General features: G+C 50.3%; 1 protein-coding gene across 9 annotated transcripts in view; it reads right to left on the bottom strand.

Moving 5' to 3' along the window:
- CNOT2 (CCR4-NOT transcription complex subunit 2) overlaps positions 1 to 18292 on the bottom strand; it is a 1422938-nt gene that overhangs the window by 1173432 nt on the left and 231214 nt on the right. For all 9 annotated transcript variants that reach the window (XM_069628237.1, XM_069628243.1, XM_069628241.1 and 6 more), the window contains one exon: positions 16507 to 16585. In XM_069628237.1, coding sequence (XP_069484338.1) covers positions 16507 to 16585 — 79 coding nt within the window. The remainder of the gene's footprint in view (positions 1 to 16506; positions 16586 to 18292) is intronic.

Below are 18292 nucleotides of genomic sequence, written 5' to 3'. Positions count from 1 at the left end.
CCCTAGAAACTGTAATTCTTTTGCATCCGTTTCCTTTTCATCTGGTGTAAATATCTGACATGTCTGTAAATCTAGGTTTTGAATGAACAAGTTACTCTCTCACCTGGTAACGTTCTTTCGATGGGATGGTCCGACGACGTATTCCATATCTATGACAGTAATCACCACAGCTGTGCTGCTTCAGAAAATCTGTCTGCGTCCTGCGTCGACGATACGCCATCCTAGAGGTCCACCGTTGAGCCGACCTCACCAGATGTTATAAGTTGGAAACACGACGCCCGTAGCCTCAGTTGTTTTTTCCCAGAACGTGTGGCACCAATCTACTGCCAATATGACCACAGAAAGCCTTGCGGAAAAGGAAGCTGCAATCGAATAAGAAATTCTGTAGCGGGGAAGGCATGGAGGGAGCGATATGGAATACGTCGTCGGACCAACCCATCGAAAGAACGTTACCAGGTAGGAGTAACTTGTTCAAGGGGATTGGGTCCTGGGACGTATTCCATATCTATGACAGACTCCCAAAGCAGTACCAAACCAAGGAGGTGGGAAAAGAATTTAGAATATACAAATTTAGAATACCCAATCAAATTGCAGAGTAAAGGACCGCCTTGCCAAAGGCCAGATCCTGCACATGGATAGAATCAAGGGAGTAGTGACGTACAAAAGTATGGACCGAAGCCCAAGTGGCTGCATCACAGATGTTACGAATAGGAACACCCTTCTGCAGGGCAGTAGAGGCAGCCATACCCCTAGTCGAATGGGCCCGTAAGCCTACAGGAGGACCCTTACCCGCCAGGCAGTAAAATTCAGAAATTGCAAAGATAATCCATCTAGACAAAGCATGCTTAGTCACAGCTTGTTCCAAACGCCTTCCAGCGTAACCAATAAAGAGTTGATCGTCCACTCTGACCCGGGACATGCGTGAAATATAGAAACTTAAAGCTCTCCTAGGATCTAACCCATGGAGCCTCTGCTCATCCTTACCAGGATGCGGAGGAGGATAAAATGCCGGAAGAACAACCTTCTGGCTCAAATGAAATTCCGACACCACCTTCAGAAGAAAGGAAGGACGAACTCGAAGGACAACCCTGTCCTTATGAAACACAGTGAAGGGTGGCTTAACTGAAAGTGCCTGTAACTCACTCACTCTGCGAGCGGAAGTGACCGCAACTAAAAATACAGTTTTAAGGGTTAACAGTCTCAAAGGACAAGAAAGCAAAGGCTCAAACGGAGCACCCATTAGAAACTTGAGAACAAGGTTCAAATCCCAACCGGGCACCTGGAAAGGTGACGGAGGGAACACATTAGTGAGCCCTTTCAGAAACTGAGAAATTAAAGAAATTTTAAAATAACACTCCTCAGACGAACGCTTAAATATGGACAGCACCGCCAGGTAACCTTTAACGGTACCCACTTGCAAGCCCCTGTGGGCTAAAGAAAGCAAAAAAGACAGAACTACAGGAATGTCACATGAAAAAGGATCCACATTCTTAACCCTACACCAGTCGCAGAACTTTCTCCAACGGCAACGGTACAGGGACTTTGTTGCCGGCCATCTGGCCGAAAGCAACACCTCCATCACGTCTTCAGGGAGGTCCCAATCCTTATACCTCAACCTTTCAGAAGCCAAGCGTGAAGGTTGAGGGATCTGACCTCTGGATGGAGAACCTGACCCCCCCCCCACCCGTGAGAGCAGATTGTCTCGGTAGGGAAGACGATGTGGAGGGCAGATGGACAAGTCAAGAGGTTCCGGGTACCACGCCCTCCTGGCCCAAGCAGGAGCAATGAGGATATCGAAAAGACAGAGGAAAAAGAAACCGCACTCTCCGCGGACAGAATAAAGGTGCCCAAGTGAACAAAAATGAGCACAGCTCACAACGTAGGAATGGTCATAAATAAATTTAATTTACTGGGTAATACAAAAATAGAATAAAAAACACAGCCGGAAAGGCAACAGCAAAAACAGAGGCAGGACGCCTAGAGGCACGAACCGCACACAACGCGTTTCACGCTGAACTGAGCGCTTGATCACGCAAGGGAAAGAAGGACCAGAGCACTCTCATAGCTGGAAGGTGCAGTCCTATTACTATGTCAATGAAACTGAACGTGCATGGAGGTATGGAAAGGTTGGCAGACATGTTGGAATGGAGGGCAGCAGTGGCTGACAATGGGAACAAAGGTGGATCCCAATGAAAAGGGGACAATGGATTAAAGTGTCTTATGCAGTGCAAAGTGCACAAAAAGGACAAAATAACATTGGAATGGTAAAGGGCCCAAAATAATAAAGTCGGTACCACAGGTCTGCGCCAGGCACACCCACAGTTCCACTAGGAATCAAATTTAGTTTGCAAGTTCAACACGGAAAACCCCCATAGTCATACAATTGGTTAAGTGAAAATACTGCATAGAATGCAAGAATAAAAAATACATAATTGACACTAGATAAAGACATAAGGCGACCATTTCCCAACCCCATATTAGAATAAAAGCAGCTCATGCATATAACTAGTAGCTAGTCATCAATATGACTGTGTGACACAGCCAATGGTCAAGGTAAAGTGCAAGTGCAAACAAGAAATAGCAGCATAAACATGTGCAAAGTTGCAAAATACATTTAAAATCATCAAAGTCTTAAAAGTCATACACAGTAGTTAGAAATAACACTAGTCTTGATACTGACAAGCTGGGGGAAGATGGAATGCAAGTTAAGAGAGAAATGGATATATATATATATATATATATATATATATATATATATATATATATATATATAGATAGATAGAGATATAGATACATTACTCACCGTAATCGTATTTCTGATGCTTGTATCTTCTTAGATTCACATGCAGTGCATAGGCCGACATCTAGTGGAAGCTGCGGAGTATTACAGTTTGTTTTTCGAAACTCGAAAATGGGCGTCGACACAGGCGTGCCAGTAATACTATCCCTAGTGTGACGTCCACTGTACCCAAGATCCCTCACGCGTCTAGGATCCTCAGATTGTATTTTTTCTGACATGAGGAAGCATGAGGAGTAGCGCGAGTACAGATAATCCAAGCAGATAGACAGAAAGGTAAGACTACAAGCAATCATGCGCCTTCTCTCGGAGGGGAGGAAGGGTGGGTCGCATGTGAATCTAAGCAGATACAAGCATCAGAAATACGATTACGGTGAGTAATGTATCCCTTCTGAGGCTTGTGGAATCTGCTTAGATCACATGCTGTGCATAGAAGAAGAAGGAGGTGGGATGTGAGAAGGGTGATGAGCAAACAGGTGTCTTAGAACCGCTTGTCCCACTTGTGTATCTGTCTTGGAATGAGTGTCAATGCAGTAATGCTGAGTAAAAGTGTGAATAGAGCTCCAAGTAGCTGCCTTGCAAATGGTGTCGAGGGGAACATTTGCAATGAAAGCCAGAGTGGCCCCAATGCCTCTAGTAGAATGGGCCCTTGGCGTAAAAGGCAGAGTTTTTTCAGAAAGAGAGTAACAGCTGTATACAGTTGATAATCCACTTCGAGATCGCGCCTTTAGAGACGCGATCCCCTTCTCTGCCTGTAGCTACGGAGACAAACAGTTGATCTGTTTTCCTTAGAGGTCTGGTTTTATTTACATAGTAGAGGACCGCCCTACGCACATCAGGGGTGTGTAGTTTCACCTCAGCTGAGCTTTGCGGGTTCTGGAAGAAAGCCGGAAGCTCGAAGGACTGGTTTACATGGAACTTAGATATAAATTTAGGTGAGAACCTAGGGTGTGTGCGTAAAACCAGTTTGTCTTTGTGGATAGTAAAGAAAGGATCCTGCACTGACAGAGCCTGAATTTCACTGACCCTTCTTATAGAGGTAATGGCTACTAAGAAGGCCGTTTTATAAGTCAGGTGTTTGAGACTACTTTTATGCATGGGTTCGAAAGGGGGGGCCCATGAGCTTAGCTAGCACCACATTGAGGTCCCATCCTGGCGGTGGGTTCGAAATAGGAGGGTGAAGTCTCTTTACTCCTTCCATGAAGGCTTTAACTACTGGTACTTTCCACCACAATACTTTGTTATGGGATGTGGTGTAAGCCGAGAGGGCTGCCAGGTGTACTTTCAGAGAGTTAAAAACCAAACCTGCGTCCAGCAGGTGGAGCATGTATGTTACAACGTTGGAAGGAGTGCAATCAACTGGGTTGATTTGTTTATTCTGGCACCAAATAACGAATCTCTTCCACTTGTCAAAGTAACAGTGCCTTGTGTTTGGTTTCCTGGATTCTTTTAGGATGTCCATACACCTCTGTGGTAAGTTGAGATGGCCAAACTCTATGACCTCAGGAGCCATGCTGCCAGGTTCATTGAGTTGGGTTCCTGGTGCACTGTTTGACCTTGTTGCTGGGACAGTAGGTTGTACCAGGCTGGGAGTTTGATGGGCTCGCACACCGCCATCCTGCGTAGGTGTGGAAACCATGGTTTTCTCGCCCACATGGGAGCAACTAGGATGAGCGTCATCGATTCCTTGTTCATCTTGTACACCACCTTCCTGATTAGAGGAGTTGGTGGAAAAGCGTACGCAAACATCCCTGACCAGTTCATCCACAGGGCGTTCCCTAGGGAGTCTGGCTGGGGGAACCTGGATGCAAATCCTGGGCATTGTTTGTTTTCGCTTGTGGCGAATAGGTCTATAGTGGGGAAACCCCACTGAGAGAAGAGATCTTCTACGATATCTCTGTGAAGGACCCATTCGTGTTCTTCTGGGAGGGAGTCTCTGCTTAGGGCATCCGCTAGGGAATTGAGCTCCCCTGGAACATGTTGTGATGACAGGAAGATGTTCCGTCTGAGTGCCCATATCCAGATTTTCTGGGCAAGTTTGGACAGATTTGGCGAACGAGTCCCTCCTTGTTTGTTCAGATAGAACATGGCTGTCGTGCTGTCCGTCCGGATCTGCACCGACAAGTTTAGCAGATGGGGCTAGATCGCCCGAAGCGCTCGGAATACTGCCAGAAGCTCTAGCAGATTGATGTGGTTCTTGGCTACTGAGTGAGACCAGAGACCCTGAGCTGTGTGGTGGAGATGGTGACCTCCCCACCCAGTCAGGCATGCATCTGTAGTCACCACTGCCTGTACTTCTGGATCGTAAAAGGGTTTTCCCCTTGCGAGATTCTCTCTTGTCCACCAGTGTAAGCTCTGTACGAGTGTTGGCGAAACGACCACTAGATCGTCCCACTGACCACTTGCCTGAGACCACTGTTTCGCCAACCATTCCTGCATGGGACGCATGCGCAGACGCGCGTGGGGGACCAGGTAAATGCATGACGCCATCATGCCCAGTAACCGCATTGCTTTGCGTACCGTTATTTGTTGACCTGACTGATAATGTGGAATTTGCAGTAGTATATTCCGAATTCTCTCTTCCGAAGGGAAGGTCAACCCTTTCTGAGTATCTAGGATTGCTCCTAGGAACTGTTTTGAGGTGCTTGGCACCAGACTTGACTTCTTCTCGTTGATAGAGAAGCCTAATTCGTGGAGGAGGTCGATAGTCCTCTGAATGTTTGACCTGCAAATCCCTGGGGTTTCCCCCGTTATGAGCCAGTCGTCCAGATAAGGGTACACTGGGATTGCCTCCCTGCGTAGGTGTGCAGCTGCCACCGCCAGTACCTTGGTGAATACCCTTGGTGCTGAAGCTATCCCGAAGGGCAGTACCTTGAATTGGTAGTGGCGGCTGTCCACCTTGAAGCGCAAGTATTTTCTGTGCGCTGGGAGCATGGAAATATGAAAATAAGCATCTTTCATATCCAAGGTTGCCATGTAATCCCCCTTTTTTAGGAGGGGGATTACCTCTTGTAACATGGTCATACGGAATTTTTGGGGCTTGACATACTTGTTGGCAGGCCGTAAGTCCAATACTAGGCGCATTGTCAAATCTTTCTTTGGCACAAGGAAGTAAGTTGAATAGATACCCTTGTTTACCTGGTGTCCTGGGACGAGTTCTATCGCGTCCTTTTCTAGCAGAATGGCGATCTCCTCGAGAAGGATCTTCTGATGTTCTAAGGAGTGTATTCTTTGTCGTGGAGGGTGGTTCCGGGGACGCTGCAGTAATTCTATACAATATCCTGTGGACACTGTTGACAGCACCCATCTGTCTGAGGTGATCCCTTCCCAAGCCTGGGTGAAGTTGGAAATGCGTCCCCCTACTGGGGTTGCGTGAGAAGGGACCCTGAACTGAGAGTCACTGCTTTGGTGGAGGCGTGCCACCTCCCTTGTTGGGGCTGCCTCTGCCTCTTCCACGACCTCTCGTTACCCCTGCCGTAACTTTGGGTAGACTGCTGGTTGTTGTTCCATTGTGTACCCTGTCCTTGGGCATAGTTGCCTCTTTGTGAATTTTGGCCGCGTGGGCGACGAAAATTACTGTTCCCCCTCTGGTTAGGGGGTTTGTTGGTAAGCTGGCCAAGGGACTTGAGAGTCTCGTATTCGTCCTTGGCATTCTTAAGTGCGTCTTCGACCGCTTTCCCAAACAATAGATCGGGTTCCACCGGCTTGTCTATTAATGAAGCCTGGGTTTCTGTTTTGAACCCCGACTGCCGTAACCACGCATGTCTCTTGATAACAGTACCTTCTGCTATCAATCTTCCTGCGTTGTCCGCGGCGTCGAAAGTTGCTTTTAATATGCAACCAGACACGGCTCTCCCTTCTGCCGAGATCCGAGCCAACTGGCCCTTTAACGGTTCAGGAGCAGAGGCTATGAGCGCCGCGACCTCTTCCCATTGATGGCAGTTGTAACTTGCCAACAGGGTGGTGGAGTTTGCAATCCTTGCTTGGTAGGCGGACGTTGAGGCTACCTTCCTGCCAAACCCGTACAGTTTTTTGCTCTCCTTGTCGGGAGGAGCTTCTGACGATGATAAGGGTGTCCCAGCCCTCTTCCGAGTGTTGGTAACCACTAGGGAGTCTGGTTTAAGATGTCCCATTATATAAAGAGGGTCAGACTGGGCTGCCCGAAAAAGTTTTTCGACTCTGGGGTTGACGGCTCTGGTGAGGTTAGGATTCACCAGGGATGGATCTATTCTACGTTGGATGGATTTAAGGATAGGCATGGTCTGAGCGACCGGCCTCCTCTCTCCCACCAAAATGTTCTGCTGCGCGAGCGAGAACTTCATTAAGGAGGTGCTGGTTATCAACTGGCGAGTCGGTAACTGGGGCTTCGCTCTCTACCGGGGAATCTACTCTGTAAATTTCCTGCTCATCTTCTACCTCCTCCAGGTCCTCATCATCCGCATAGTATTCAGTCCCGGTTTGATCCTCCATAATTTCAAACTCCTGGTCCCCTTCAGGGAAAGGTTGTCCTTGGTATCTGGGGTGTGGAGTAGAGTATGGAGTAGAGTAAGGCTGCACCTCGAAGGGTTCAGGTCTTTCGAACCGGGCCTTTTTACTTAGGGGGATAGGATCAGAGGAGCCTGAGGGTGTGGCCCCTTGAGGGTCATACGAAAGGAAATGTTCTGGGTTTTTGTCATAAAAATCAGCTAGGGAAGACATCCTTGACATGACCCTGTCTATGTCTTCACTGGACCATTCTTTGGAACAGGGTATGACTTTAGTAGGCAACTTAGAGGACTTATCAAGGGTACTCTTGCTGGATGTTGATGTCCCAGTAGATTTGTGTTTGTCTGTCTGCTTAGGGTGGAAGGATGGTCTTACAGGAGTGGAAGGCTGTGCTTTCCGCTGTTTCCCCCCCTCCCCGTGCGTGGAAAAACGTTTTCCCTGCCCCTTGGAGGCCCCAGAGACTTTCGAAGCCTGGCATCGAGGGTCTGGAGAGGTATCTGTGTGTTTCGAGCGTGGGGCCTCGCTGGTGTTAACTGCGGCCTCGGTCTCCTGGAGCGCGGCCTGGGGGTGGAAGTCGTCTTCGTCTTCCGACGATCGAACTTCCGTTAATCTAGGGAGCGAGGCACTCTTGGCAAGAGTGGATGATTGCGTTGCGTCATGAGGCGATCTCGATCGAGAGCGCCCAGAGGACACCGAGTCGGACCGTTCTATCTGTGCCTCTTTCCGAGAAGTCGACGTCGTCGAGGTTCGGTTGGACTTAGTGTGCTTAGTGTGTGTAGGGTGTGTAGCGCTTGCGTCGCCGGGGGTCTTCCCCATAGCCGCCCTGCCGGACAACCTTCCGAGGTCGGGGACCTGCGCTCGGCAGTCTTTCGACGCCGTAATGCCCTCGCCGTCCGAAAGTACGGCGTCGCTGCCATCGCTGAAGGTGCCCTCCGCTGCCATGGCCGCCTGCCTGGCGTGGTGGGCCCAACGCTTTGTCGAACGGTCCTTAAGTGTCTTAGGCTTAAACCTACTCCACGCTCTGCAGTTCGCTTCGGGGTGGTCCCTCGGCAAGCAGAGATTGCACGTGGCGTGCCTGTCGACCCAAGGATATTTGCGGTTGCACTTGGGGCAGAATTGGAAAGGGGTACCCTCCATACGCACCTTGAGGCAGCGGGCTGGTAAGTGTAGGAAATATATAAGGTGTACCTATATACCAAGAGTGAAGAGTATGTACCACCCCCCACTCTCCCTACTTGCAGGGCCGAGGCCAGCGGCCTACTAGGCCCGGGCCGAGGCCAGCGGCCTTCCGAGGCCCAGATCCGTCGTGCAGCAGCCGACGGTCGATGTCTTCTCCAGCCGTCGTCGAGTGTCGAGGGTCGACGTTGGGGTGGGGAAGGATGTTAATAAATAATTTTAAACTTCAATAATTAGCAAAAGTATGGCTAAGGCCAGGGGACTCCGCGAGATGCTTCCGACCAGTATGGCGGAAAAAAACAATCTGAGGATCCTAGACGCGTGAGGGATCTTGGGTACAGTGGACGTCACACTAGGGATAGTATTACTGGCACGCCTGTGTCGACGCCCATTTTCGAGTTTCGAAAAACAAACTGTAATACTCCGCAGCTTCCACTAGATGTCGGCCTATGCACAGCATGTGATCTAAGCAGATTCCACAAGCCTCAGAAATATATATATACATACATATACACACACCCACATATATACACACACAATCTGGGTAATACCCTCCTAAGGCTCCTCTTGGAGGAAATTCCTTCGAGCAGAACCTTTCGCACTTCCGGTTGACACTGGAGGCGAAGAGATCCACTTGAGGGGTCCCCCAAAGGACGAATATCTCCAGGAGAATCTCCTGAGCCAACTCCCACTCGTGAGAGATCGCGCTCTGCCTGCTCCGAGCGCCCGCTGTCTCGTTTTCGTCTCCGACCAGATGAACTGCCAAGATCGAAATTTCCTGCTGGATGGCCCAGAACCACAGCTGCATTGCTTCCATGCACAGAGGAAGTGACCCTGCCCCCCCCCCCTTTTTGTTGAGGTAGTGCATGGCCACTGTGTTGTCCGTCAGGATCAGGACATTCTTTCCTCGCACAGTCGGCAGAAAACACTTCAGGGCAAGCCTGACGGCCCTCGCCTCCAACAGATTGATATGGAGTCTGGACTCCGACGGAGACCAACGACCGCTGACTGTCAGCTCGTTGGCATGTGCTCCCCATCCCGTAAGGGATGCGTCCGTCACGATCGTCTCCTCCGGCCAGGGCAGCCAAAATGGAGCCCCCCCTCATCAGATTGCCTTAGTCGGCCCACCACAGAAGGTCCTGAGCGACCGAGGGCGGCAACTGAACAGGGTCCAACATCCTGCCGGAGAACTGTGACCACTGCATCTTGAGAGCCCACTGCAAAGATCTAATCCGCAGTCGGTCCTCTGGCACTAGAAGAATGCAGGATAACATGAGGCCGAGCAACCTCAAGAACTCGAACGCCGGGAGACTCTGGGCAAGTCGAAACTTGAGTACCATCTGCTGAATGTGAAGAGCCCTCACCTGGGGAGGAAAACACTGCCCCAGGGATCTGTCGAGCACTGCTCCGATGTACTGGAGCCTCTGAGTTGGCATCAAGTGAGACTTCTTTAAGTTGAGGGAGAAGCCCAGGTTGTGAAGGGAGTGGCAGGTGATGGATAGTTTATCCAGGACTTGCTCTGGAGAGTGCACCCTGATCAACCAATCGTCCAGGTAGGGGTAGACGTGAATCCCCCCCTTCCCTGAGATGCACTGCACAAACACCATGAGCTTGGTGAAGACCCTCGGGCGGAGGTCAATCAGAACGGCAGGACACGAAACTGAAAGTGCGAGTCGCCAACCGCGAACCTCAGGTACTTCTTGGGCTGGATTGGCACATGAAAATAAGCGTCCTTGAGGTCGAGACACCAACCATTTCTGAAGTTGAAGGGGCTGGAGGACTTGAGAAAGAGTAACCATCTTGAACTTGTCCTTCATGAGGAGCTTGTTCAAACCGCGCAAGTCGATGATGGGTCCCAATCCTCCGTCTTTCTTCGAAATCAAAAAATAAGGGGAATACAATCCCTTGTTCCTCTCCGCTACAGGCACCAGTTCTATAGCGTCTTTCTCCAGCAGGGATTGAATTTCCTGAGCAAGGAGCGGATCCAGACTCTTCAAAGAGAGATTCCCTGGTTGATTGTCGTGAGGCCTCTGCCGGAAAGGAAGACCGTAGCCGTGGGCCATGATCTCCAGAACCCACACATCTGAAGTAATGGCACGCTATTCTACAAGATGCTGCACCAGCCTTTCCCCAACCGGAGAAGCATGGGCCTCATGCAACTGCTCACACGGCCTTGGTACCTCGAGTACCCTTTTTCCACCTCTAGCACTCCTACGGTTGCCCCTTTGACTGGCAGCTCCTCTCGATTTACTATCGAAAGGAACCTCCCCTCCATTGCTGACCCCTAGGACGAAAAGGCGGAGGTTGACGGACTGCAGCGCCCAACGACTTTGCTGCAGCTTTCGAGGTCTGAAACCTCTCAAGGCTCTCGTCAACCTTGCTGCCAAAAAGGTGTACACCATCAAAGGGCATGTTGAGGAGCCAGGCTTGCACATCCGGAGCAAAACCAGACTTGCGCAGGTTTGTGTGGTTGCGGATTACGGTGCTCGCCGCCATGGACCGGCTGACGCAATCAACCATGTCCAGACCTGACTGAACGGATTCACACATGGCGTCCTTGCCATCCTCCACGATAGCAAGGAAACCATCCCGTTCCTCCCCTTTGAGAATATGATCAGCCGCTAGGGAAATACAGTTCCAAAGAGTGTGCGTGAAACGAGACAAGGCACAAACAGAGTTGGCAGCATGAAGCGCCATACCCCCAGAAGAAAATACCTTCTTCACCCAGCCGTCAAAACGTTTGTCGTCCCTATCAGGAGGGATGGTAGGGTACGACGCCTGCTTTGAGGGGGACGTAGCCGCCTGCACCACCATACTCTCCGGAGTAGGGTGCGTTGTCAAGTAGCAGGGGTCGCCACTGGCTGGGCGATATTTCTTGGGCAAGGACTTGCTCACTGCTGGGAGGCTCTCCGGAGATGTCCAAGCCGCAGCCACCATTCTCTGCAAGGCCATATGGAATGGCAGCACTGGGTCAGTTGGAGGACCTTGGTCCAAGCTATCAGTCAGGTCATCCTACTGAAAATCCCCAGAGGGGTGGTGGGGGGGGGGGGGAGGCAGACCAACCCAGATATTCAGTGACCCTCGACATGAGGCGCCGATATGAAGATTCGGCATGTGTGCCAGGCTCCGGCCTACCAAATTCCACCTCCGGAGAGGTGTCTAGACCACTGGCGTCGTGCAGCGACTGACGCAGGTCCTCAAGTTGACCGTGACCAGAAACAATGTCATCAGGAACCAATGCAGGAACCTCACCTTCCTCAGACCCCTCATGCACATCAGAAATATAATCTAGAGGCTGGAAAGAGGGTACAGAAAAAGGTACAAAGACATGTTTAGCCTTGGCCATCGCCTTTCTTGGGGGTGCCACGGGGTACCTCCGACAAGCCTGCCTCGAAAGACGTCGACGGAGTAGACAGAATGCGTGTTGACGTCCAGCGTGGCGCCAACAGCTTCAAGGGAGTCGACACAGGCCTCGAGGGCGGAGCCCCGAGCGTGTCTCGACAGCCTAGGCGTCAATGGCGTTGACGACTTCCTTGGGGGGGGGGGGGGGGGGCTCGAGAGAGTCCGCTGATGACCTTGGCGCCGCCGGCGTCGATGTCTTCTTCGAAGACTTCAGAGTCTTGCGGTCTCGATGGCGTGGAGGACCGGGACCTGGAACGGCAAGCCTAGAGCAACCATCCTTGTCCGACCGGGACCTCGAAGGCGCCCGGTGGTCGCGACGTCTGCTCGAGCCCAAAGGTGGACGAGCGGGGTCTCTATCGCGGCCTCGACCGGCGTCCACCCACGGCGCAGCTGGACCGGAGCTCTGCGATTGAAAAATCGCCAACATCTCCTTTCGGAACGAATCCCATTCCTCTGGAGTGGAATGCTTGTTGGGACAAACTACCCGCCGACGGGCGGAGTCCTCAGAAGAGGACGGGGAAGGCGACCTGTGACGGCGCTTCCTGGAGTGCTTCGAAGAGGCAGAGGAATGGCAGGACCGACTCCCAGACCGAGAACCCCCGGACTCACGATGACGCGGAGAGTCGCCCCTCGAATCGTCCGTTCAAAGACCAGTGGAACGCGACTTCCGGGGCTCGGCCACCTAACCGACGGACAACTTCTTCTTACGCTCCCGCAAGGCCTTCGAAGTGAGCGATTGGCAGTCGACACAGTTGTCCGTATCATGGTCCTCCCCGAGGCACCAGAGGCAAGCGTTGTGCGTATCAGTCAGGGACATCTTGGACCCGCACACCCAACATTTCTTATACCCGGACCGCAGGGTGGAAGAAGCCGAAGACATCATATTCGATAGCAATGAAGAGCCAGGTTCGAAGAACCGAAAGAACAGGATTCAGTAGAATCAAGGCGCGCTGAGCCCTCCCAAGCTAACACGTTTGCGGGGAAAACGGAACTGAGGCTACGGGCGTCGTGCGTCCTACTTACAACATCCGCTGACGTCGTCGATGCAGGATGCAGACGCCGAAAGATTTTCCGAAGCAGCACAGCTGTGGTGATTACGGTCATAGATATGGAATACGTCGGAGGACCCAATCCCCTCAAAATTCTGTTATGACTGTAACCTCGCTCCAATCAACATTTTAACAAGCGGTCTAACATCTCCTTGATACCGAAGGGACTGGGCGTGTAATAAATGTAATAAATAAACAATAGACCTTGGAACTGCCCCTGTAGGCCTCCTTGGCTGTGGACCGGGACGACTGACTGTATGACGAGGAGAATCCTTTCATCGATCTGACCGACTTTCCACTGGAGGCGCGAAAGGAAGTGCAGTATTGTAGGGAGTGCCCAGGGCATGAACCGTCTCTGTATTCGCATTGATAGCTTGCAGGGTCTCGTCGACAGCCTTCCCAAAGAGGTTATGTCTGTCAAAGGGCATGTCCAGCACCCTAGTCTGAAGGAAATCCGTGGCCTTCAGCCAGCCACAACGACTGAGGTAGACACAGTTTCCCATCTGCGAGAAACCTGTGTTGGCGATATATAGCGCCACTGTGATGGCATGGCCCGAAGCCACCTCTCCCTCCTGGAAGATAGCGATCGCCTCCGTCCTTTTGTCATCGGGTGGGAACAATAGAATCAGGCCCAGCTTGTACCACAGCTCCCCATCGTACCTGGCCAGGATCAGCAGTGTGTTGGCACCCATGAAGGTCGACAGCGCAGTGTAAATAACCTTCCTCCCCATGGCGTCAAATTTCTTCCACTCACTGTCCGGAGGGATTGAAGAGGACGTGGAAGGGTTTGACAATCTCTTCCTTGCAGTCGCTGAAACCCCGGAACCTGTCGATGGCTGCGACCACGGACACCTGGGAGCGTACCCCGGAACCTAGTACAGTTTCTCCAGCTTATTCCGTTTGGATGTGACCAGGCAAAGATTCTTCAAGAGGACCAGGCCTTCCTCCCTTACGTCATCCAGCAGGGGCACACAGCCATGATGGTCTTCCACTTGGCCTTGCGCCCCTGGTACAGGAAGCCCTCCTTGGTTTCCGCAAGCTTAAGCTGGAAAAGTTTGAAGGCTTTGGCAACCATGGAATGAAACAACCCCACCTCATCTGGTGGCGACGCTCTGTTGCGTAGATCCACCCGCCGTGACGATATAGTCATCGTCGCTTGTCATTGCCTGTTGTGGCCGTGCCCGTCCCGGTGTCCACCGGGAGGAGGGGTGGGGCAACTGGCACGGGTGATGGGGCTGATACGGGGGAGTCTGATGACGCTTCCTCTTTTTAGCCGGAGGCTGATCCGGGGCCGCTGGCATACTCTTTTGGATTACTGACACCAACATGTGTAGGGTCGAAAGGATGTCCAGGGATACATCCCTCGGCTGAGATGGCGTGGTCGGAACACTAGGCCCTGCGCCGCCGTTGGCCCTCCTTCACGTCCTCGTGGACCGTGTAGAGGCACTCTAGGTCCTCGTCGACCAAGAACAAAACTTCCCTGGCCTGGGGTACGGCCTGTGGTTGGCCCAGGTCTTCATCTGCCGCCGCACCGCCTCCCCTCTGGATCCCTTCTCTCCCCCCCCCCCCCCCCCCCGAGGGGTCGGCTCAGGCTCAGAGACGGCATCCTCTTTTCCGGCATGCCAGTATACTTCGCCACCGCCCCTGCTGAAGCCTTCCACCTCAGAGGCCGGGACACCCTGGGCGCAGTAGGGACTACCTTCACAGGGTCAGCCCCCTGGGCCTTAGAGCGAGCAGCCACCAACAGCTCAATCATCGACGAAGATTTCACCTTCGCCTCTTGGGCCTTCTTGGGCAAGTTGGCTGCCTTTTCCTCAGTCCTGGGCTTCTTGGGTTTCTGCTTCAGCTTAATCGGGTTGGACAATTTCCTCTTTGAGGAGCTCAATCGCTGGCTGCCGATGGACGCGGCTGGTGACGTTGATCGTTTCCTGCCCATCGTGGAAACTGCTTGCGCAGCGACCTGGATGGAACCGGACTTGTAGTGCTTGGCCTTGTCTTGGGCCCCCACAGATGGGGCACCATCAAAGGACTTAGAAGCCTGCTCCTCGGACTGGCTGGTCCTGTGATTGCATGACCCTGCTTGGGACATGGGGCAGACACCTTGGCGTTTATAGCCACGCCGCCAGGCTGTGCCCATCCTTCATGGTTTTCTTGGAGAAGCTGAGGCAGATCACACACTCTCCTTTGTGGTCCGGATGAAGACCGAGGCACTGAAGGTGTTGGTCCACCACAAACCCGTTCCGAAGTCTGCATCTGGTGCAGAGCTTAAAAGGGATCTTCCGGCCGTCGTCCTACGTCATTACCAGATACGCGCAGTAGGCCCAATGGCCTTCTGGAAACTTCCACGATCCTTGCCCTGGAGGGGTGCGAAATTCACCGAAAAACGGGCCCCCACTGTCGGCAGATGGAGAGAAGAGCACACAGGCTCTTTGACAAAAAAAGAAACTTTTTCCTTCGAAAAACAAAGCTACATGGATCATGAACTTGCATCCCCAAACCTGGCCCATCTTTCAGATGCACCTGGTATATCCCATGGTTAATGGGGTAGTTTCGTCAATGAATGACTTACCTTCGGCTGAATGGGAGGACGTCGGTTATTTTTTATATGGAGGTAAAGGTGTTCTGCAACGATCTAGAATAGGTAGGCTGTCACCAGTTAAGGGCTGTAATAGACAGTTGGACCTCTTCCTCCATTATTGCTAGTTATCACCATTGTGTCATTGGTGGTTGTCTCTACTAGCCCATGGCCACTTTGTTTCCACTCTCCACTTGGGGTCATTTAGAATAGGTAGGTGAAACCTGCTTCAAAGGACTCCAGATAGAGAATTTACGCAGGATTACAGGAAACTAGGCTATACAGTAAGTAACAGCCCAGTTCCAAAGGAGAGGCAAGGTGAGATGGCCATATGGGTGGGACTAAGCAAGGGAGCAGATTTGAACACAGTGACTAAGTGAGGTGAAAGGGTTATGAACAGATGTGAAAGCAGCGGACTGAATGTGCTTTTGTGGTGTTTGCACTCCATATTAGGTTTTCTTAAGATAAGGCAGCCGACAGGCATGCAAAGTAAAATTTCTGCGTGAAATGGAGGTATATTTTGGTTAAGAAACAATCCAAATAACCTTCCGGAATGTCCAGATTAGTTCCATTCAAGGATCGATTTTGCACACTGGTTAAGGATTGTCGGATTTGAACAGTGCTTGGACCCCAAAGCTTAATTATTTCTTGTCTTTTGAATTAGTGCTTTTTCAAACTAAAAATACTTTCATGACTGTTGTGAGTTAACAGTTAATTTCTTAATAGAAAAAAAACAAGCGTGATGAGCTCATTAGAGTAAACATGAATCACTCAATGAAAGTACTCCTCATTGGAACATCGCAACACATCTTGCGCAAGTATACGGAGGCTTACTCACTTAGGCCAAAGGACAACAGGGCAGGGTGGAAAGGATTAGAAAGGGAAAACCTTGAGTATATGAAAGCACAGCACAGAAACAATCTCCCACATTCTGTAATCCAGCCCCAGTATCAGGGGGGAGGCTCTGCACAACACTCATGATAGGAAGTGAAATTACAAATGTAAGACCAGCTCTACCTTACCTGATGAGAGGGATGGACAAAAAGGTGGTCTACGTAGCAACCACCTTCATCCAAAAGGCCGTGCTCGTCAAGGGCAAACCTAGAGATCCGTGAGAAAAACAACAGAATTAACTAAGCACAACCAGCAAGCCAAGGCAGCATGTAAACATCCAATGTAAAGTCTCACTTTAAGACATGTTAAAGATGTAATGAGCCAATAAAGATTAAACTACTAGAGGAGCATCATGAACGGGCCACCACAGGGTTTGAAATTAAGATTCAATGAGCAGGTTTTACAACTAGCTCCCGAGTGTCAAACACCACCCAGTAGGCAGGAACTACTGCTGGGGAACTAGGAACGAGTACACAGAGCACTGAAAATCTAATTTACACATGAGATGCCCATTTTGTTCCGTTATATTTTAATGTCCTAATTTTTCACTTACATTCTAAAACACTCAAAGTTAATATCACATATGTTTGTAAGGCACAAGTTGGCCTGGGGAGCAAGTAGCTTCTGTTAACTGTTGATTTTATACTAATCAAGCTCTCTAAGGGTGGAAGCAGAAGCTAAACACCTCCCAGCTCCAACCAATTTCGAACCCTGCATCTTGTGTAAAACAGCATATCCATTATTATTAATTAAATGGAACAGAAAAAAACAGTATTCTAATGGAAGTCATCAGAATATGCTGCTACACACTTTGTGATGCTGTGTTTTTCAATTGTCAAGGAGGCAAATTAACAAGTCATTCATTGAGTCGGCCCTTCCGCCGCCTCGATATCATAGAAACGAAAGGAGTGCATAGTTTATGGCATCTTCCCGCTCTCTGCTCTGCCACCTTAACACAGATATGAGAGAGGTGACTTGCTAAGGCAGCCCTACCTTAACCTTATCCTGGATCAGTCTAAGAAAAATGAACTTGCAAGCACTAGCAGACCTGGACATGATGTAACCACAAATAACAGAAGCAAGTGACGTCATTGTGGAAACTAACACACGTAGACATTAGACACTAGCATAAAAGAAAACGCAAAGCTGCAGGGGAACCCGACTTGCTGAATTAGCAGATTATGTAGACCCAAACAGACCAGACAATAGCTGTACAACCCGTGCCAAGGTTACTGTGGAAAGGTAGGATTGGCACCGAAGAAAACAGAAGATAATGCTTCCCAAGCGTAAAACACATTTCTCTTAAAGAAACAGCCCTTGAAGGCCAGGTGCTCAATCAAGGCTTAATATTGAGAAGAAAGTAGCGCAAACAAGTCTTCAGTAAAGACACATGCATTAATAAGAGCTAGAATCCTAGTAAATGCCCAGCTGAATAGTCCAAAACGTGGTTTCCACACAAGACTTAGTTGGAGAATAATAACTTTTCAGTATCTTCAAGGACAGATGGGCCGAGGACTTCACGCCCCTCGAGTTCTCAAGACAAAGATACAAGACCATGCCAAGTTCAGAGCTAAACGTCCTGGCTTGTGGCCTAGAGAATCAGATATGGTATCCTAATTGGGGAAAAGCAGCACCTTGGTGCTATTCCACCTGGCCACTATTGTTGCGCATGTGCTGATGACCTACCAAATTGACAAGGTTGATTAAGCGTATGTTAACCAATCCCCACAGCCTCCAATAACAGTATTTATTCTTAGATATCCTATGCCAATATTAATTATTGTTGCTCAGCTAAACCCTGTGCAAATTTTACGTTGGGATTTTACCACTTTTTTTTAAGCATAAACCATTAAATTTAATAGCGCGTTTGAAGTATGTATATAAATGAATTGTGGGGATTTTTAAAGGATTGGG

This window comes from Ambystoma mexicanum, chromosome 12 (genome assembly GCF_040938575.1).
Source record: "Ambystoma mexicanum isolate Mex_15411 chromosome 12, UKY_AmexF1_1, whole genome shotgun sequence".
NCBI lineage: Eukaryota > Metazoa > Chordata > Amphibia > Caudata > Ambystomatidae > Ambystoma > Ambystoma mexicanum.
Note: the sequence above shows the minus strand (reverse complement) of the source record. Positions and strands in the feature narration are given on the sequence as shown.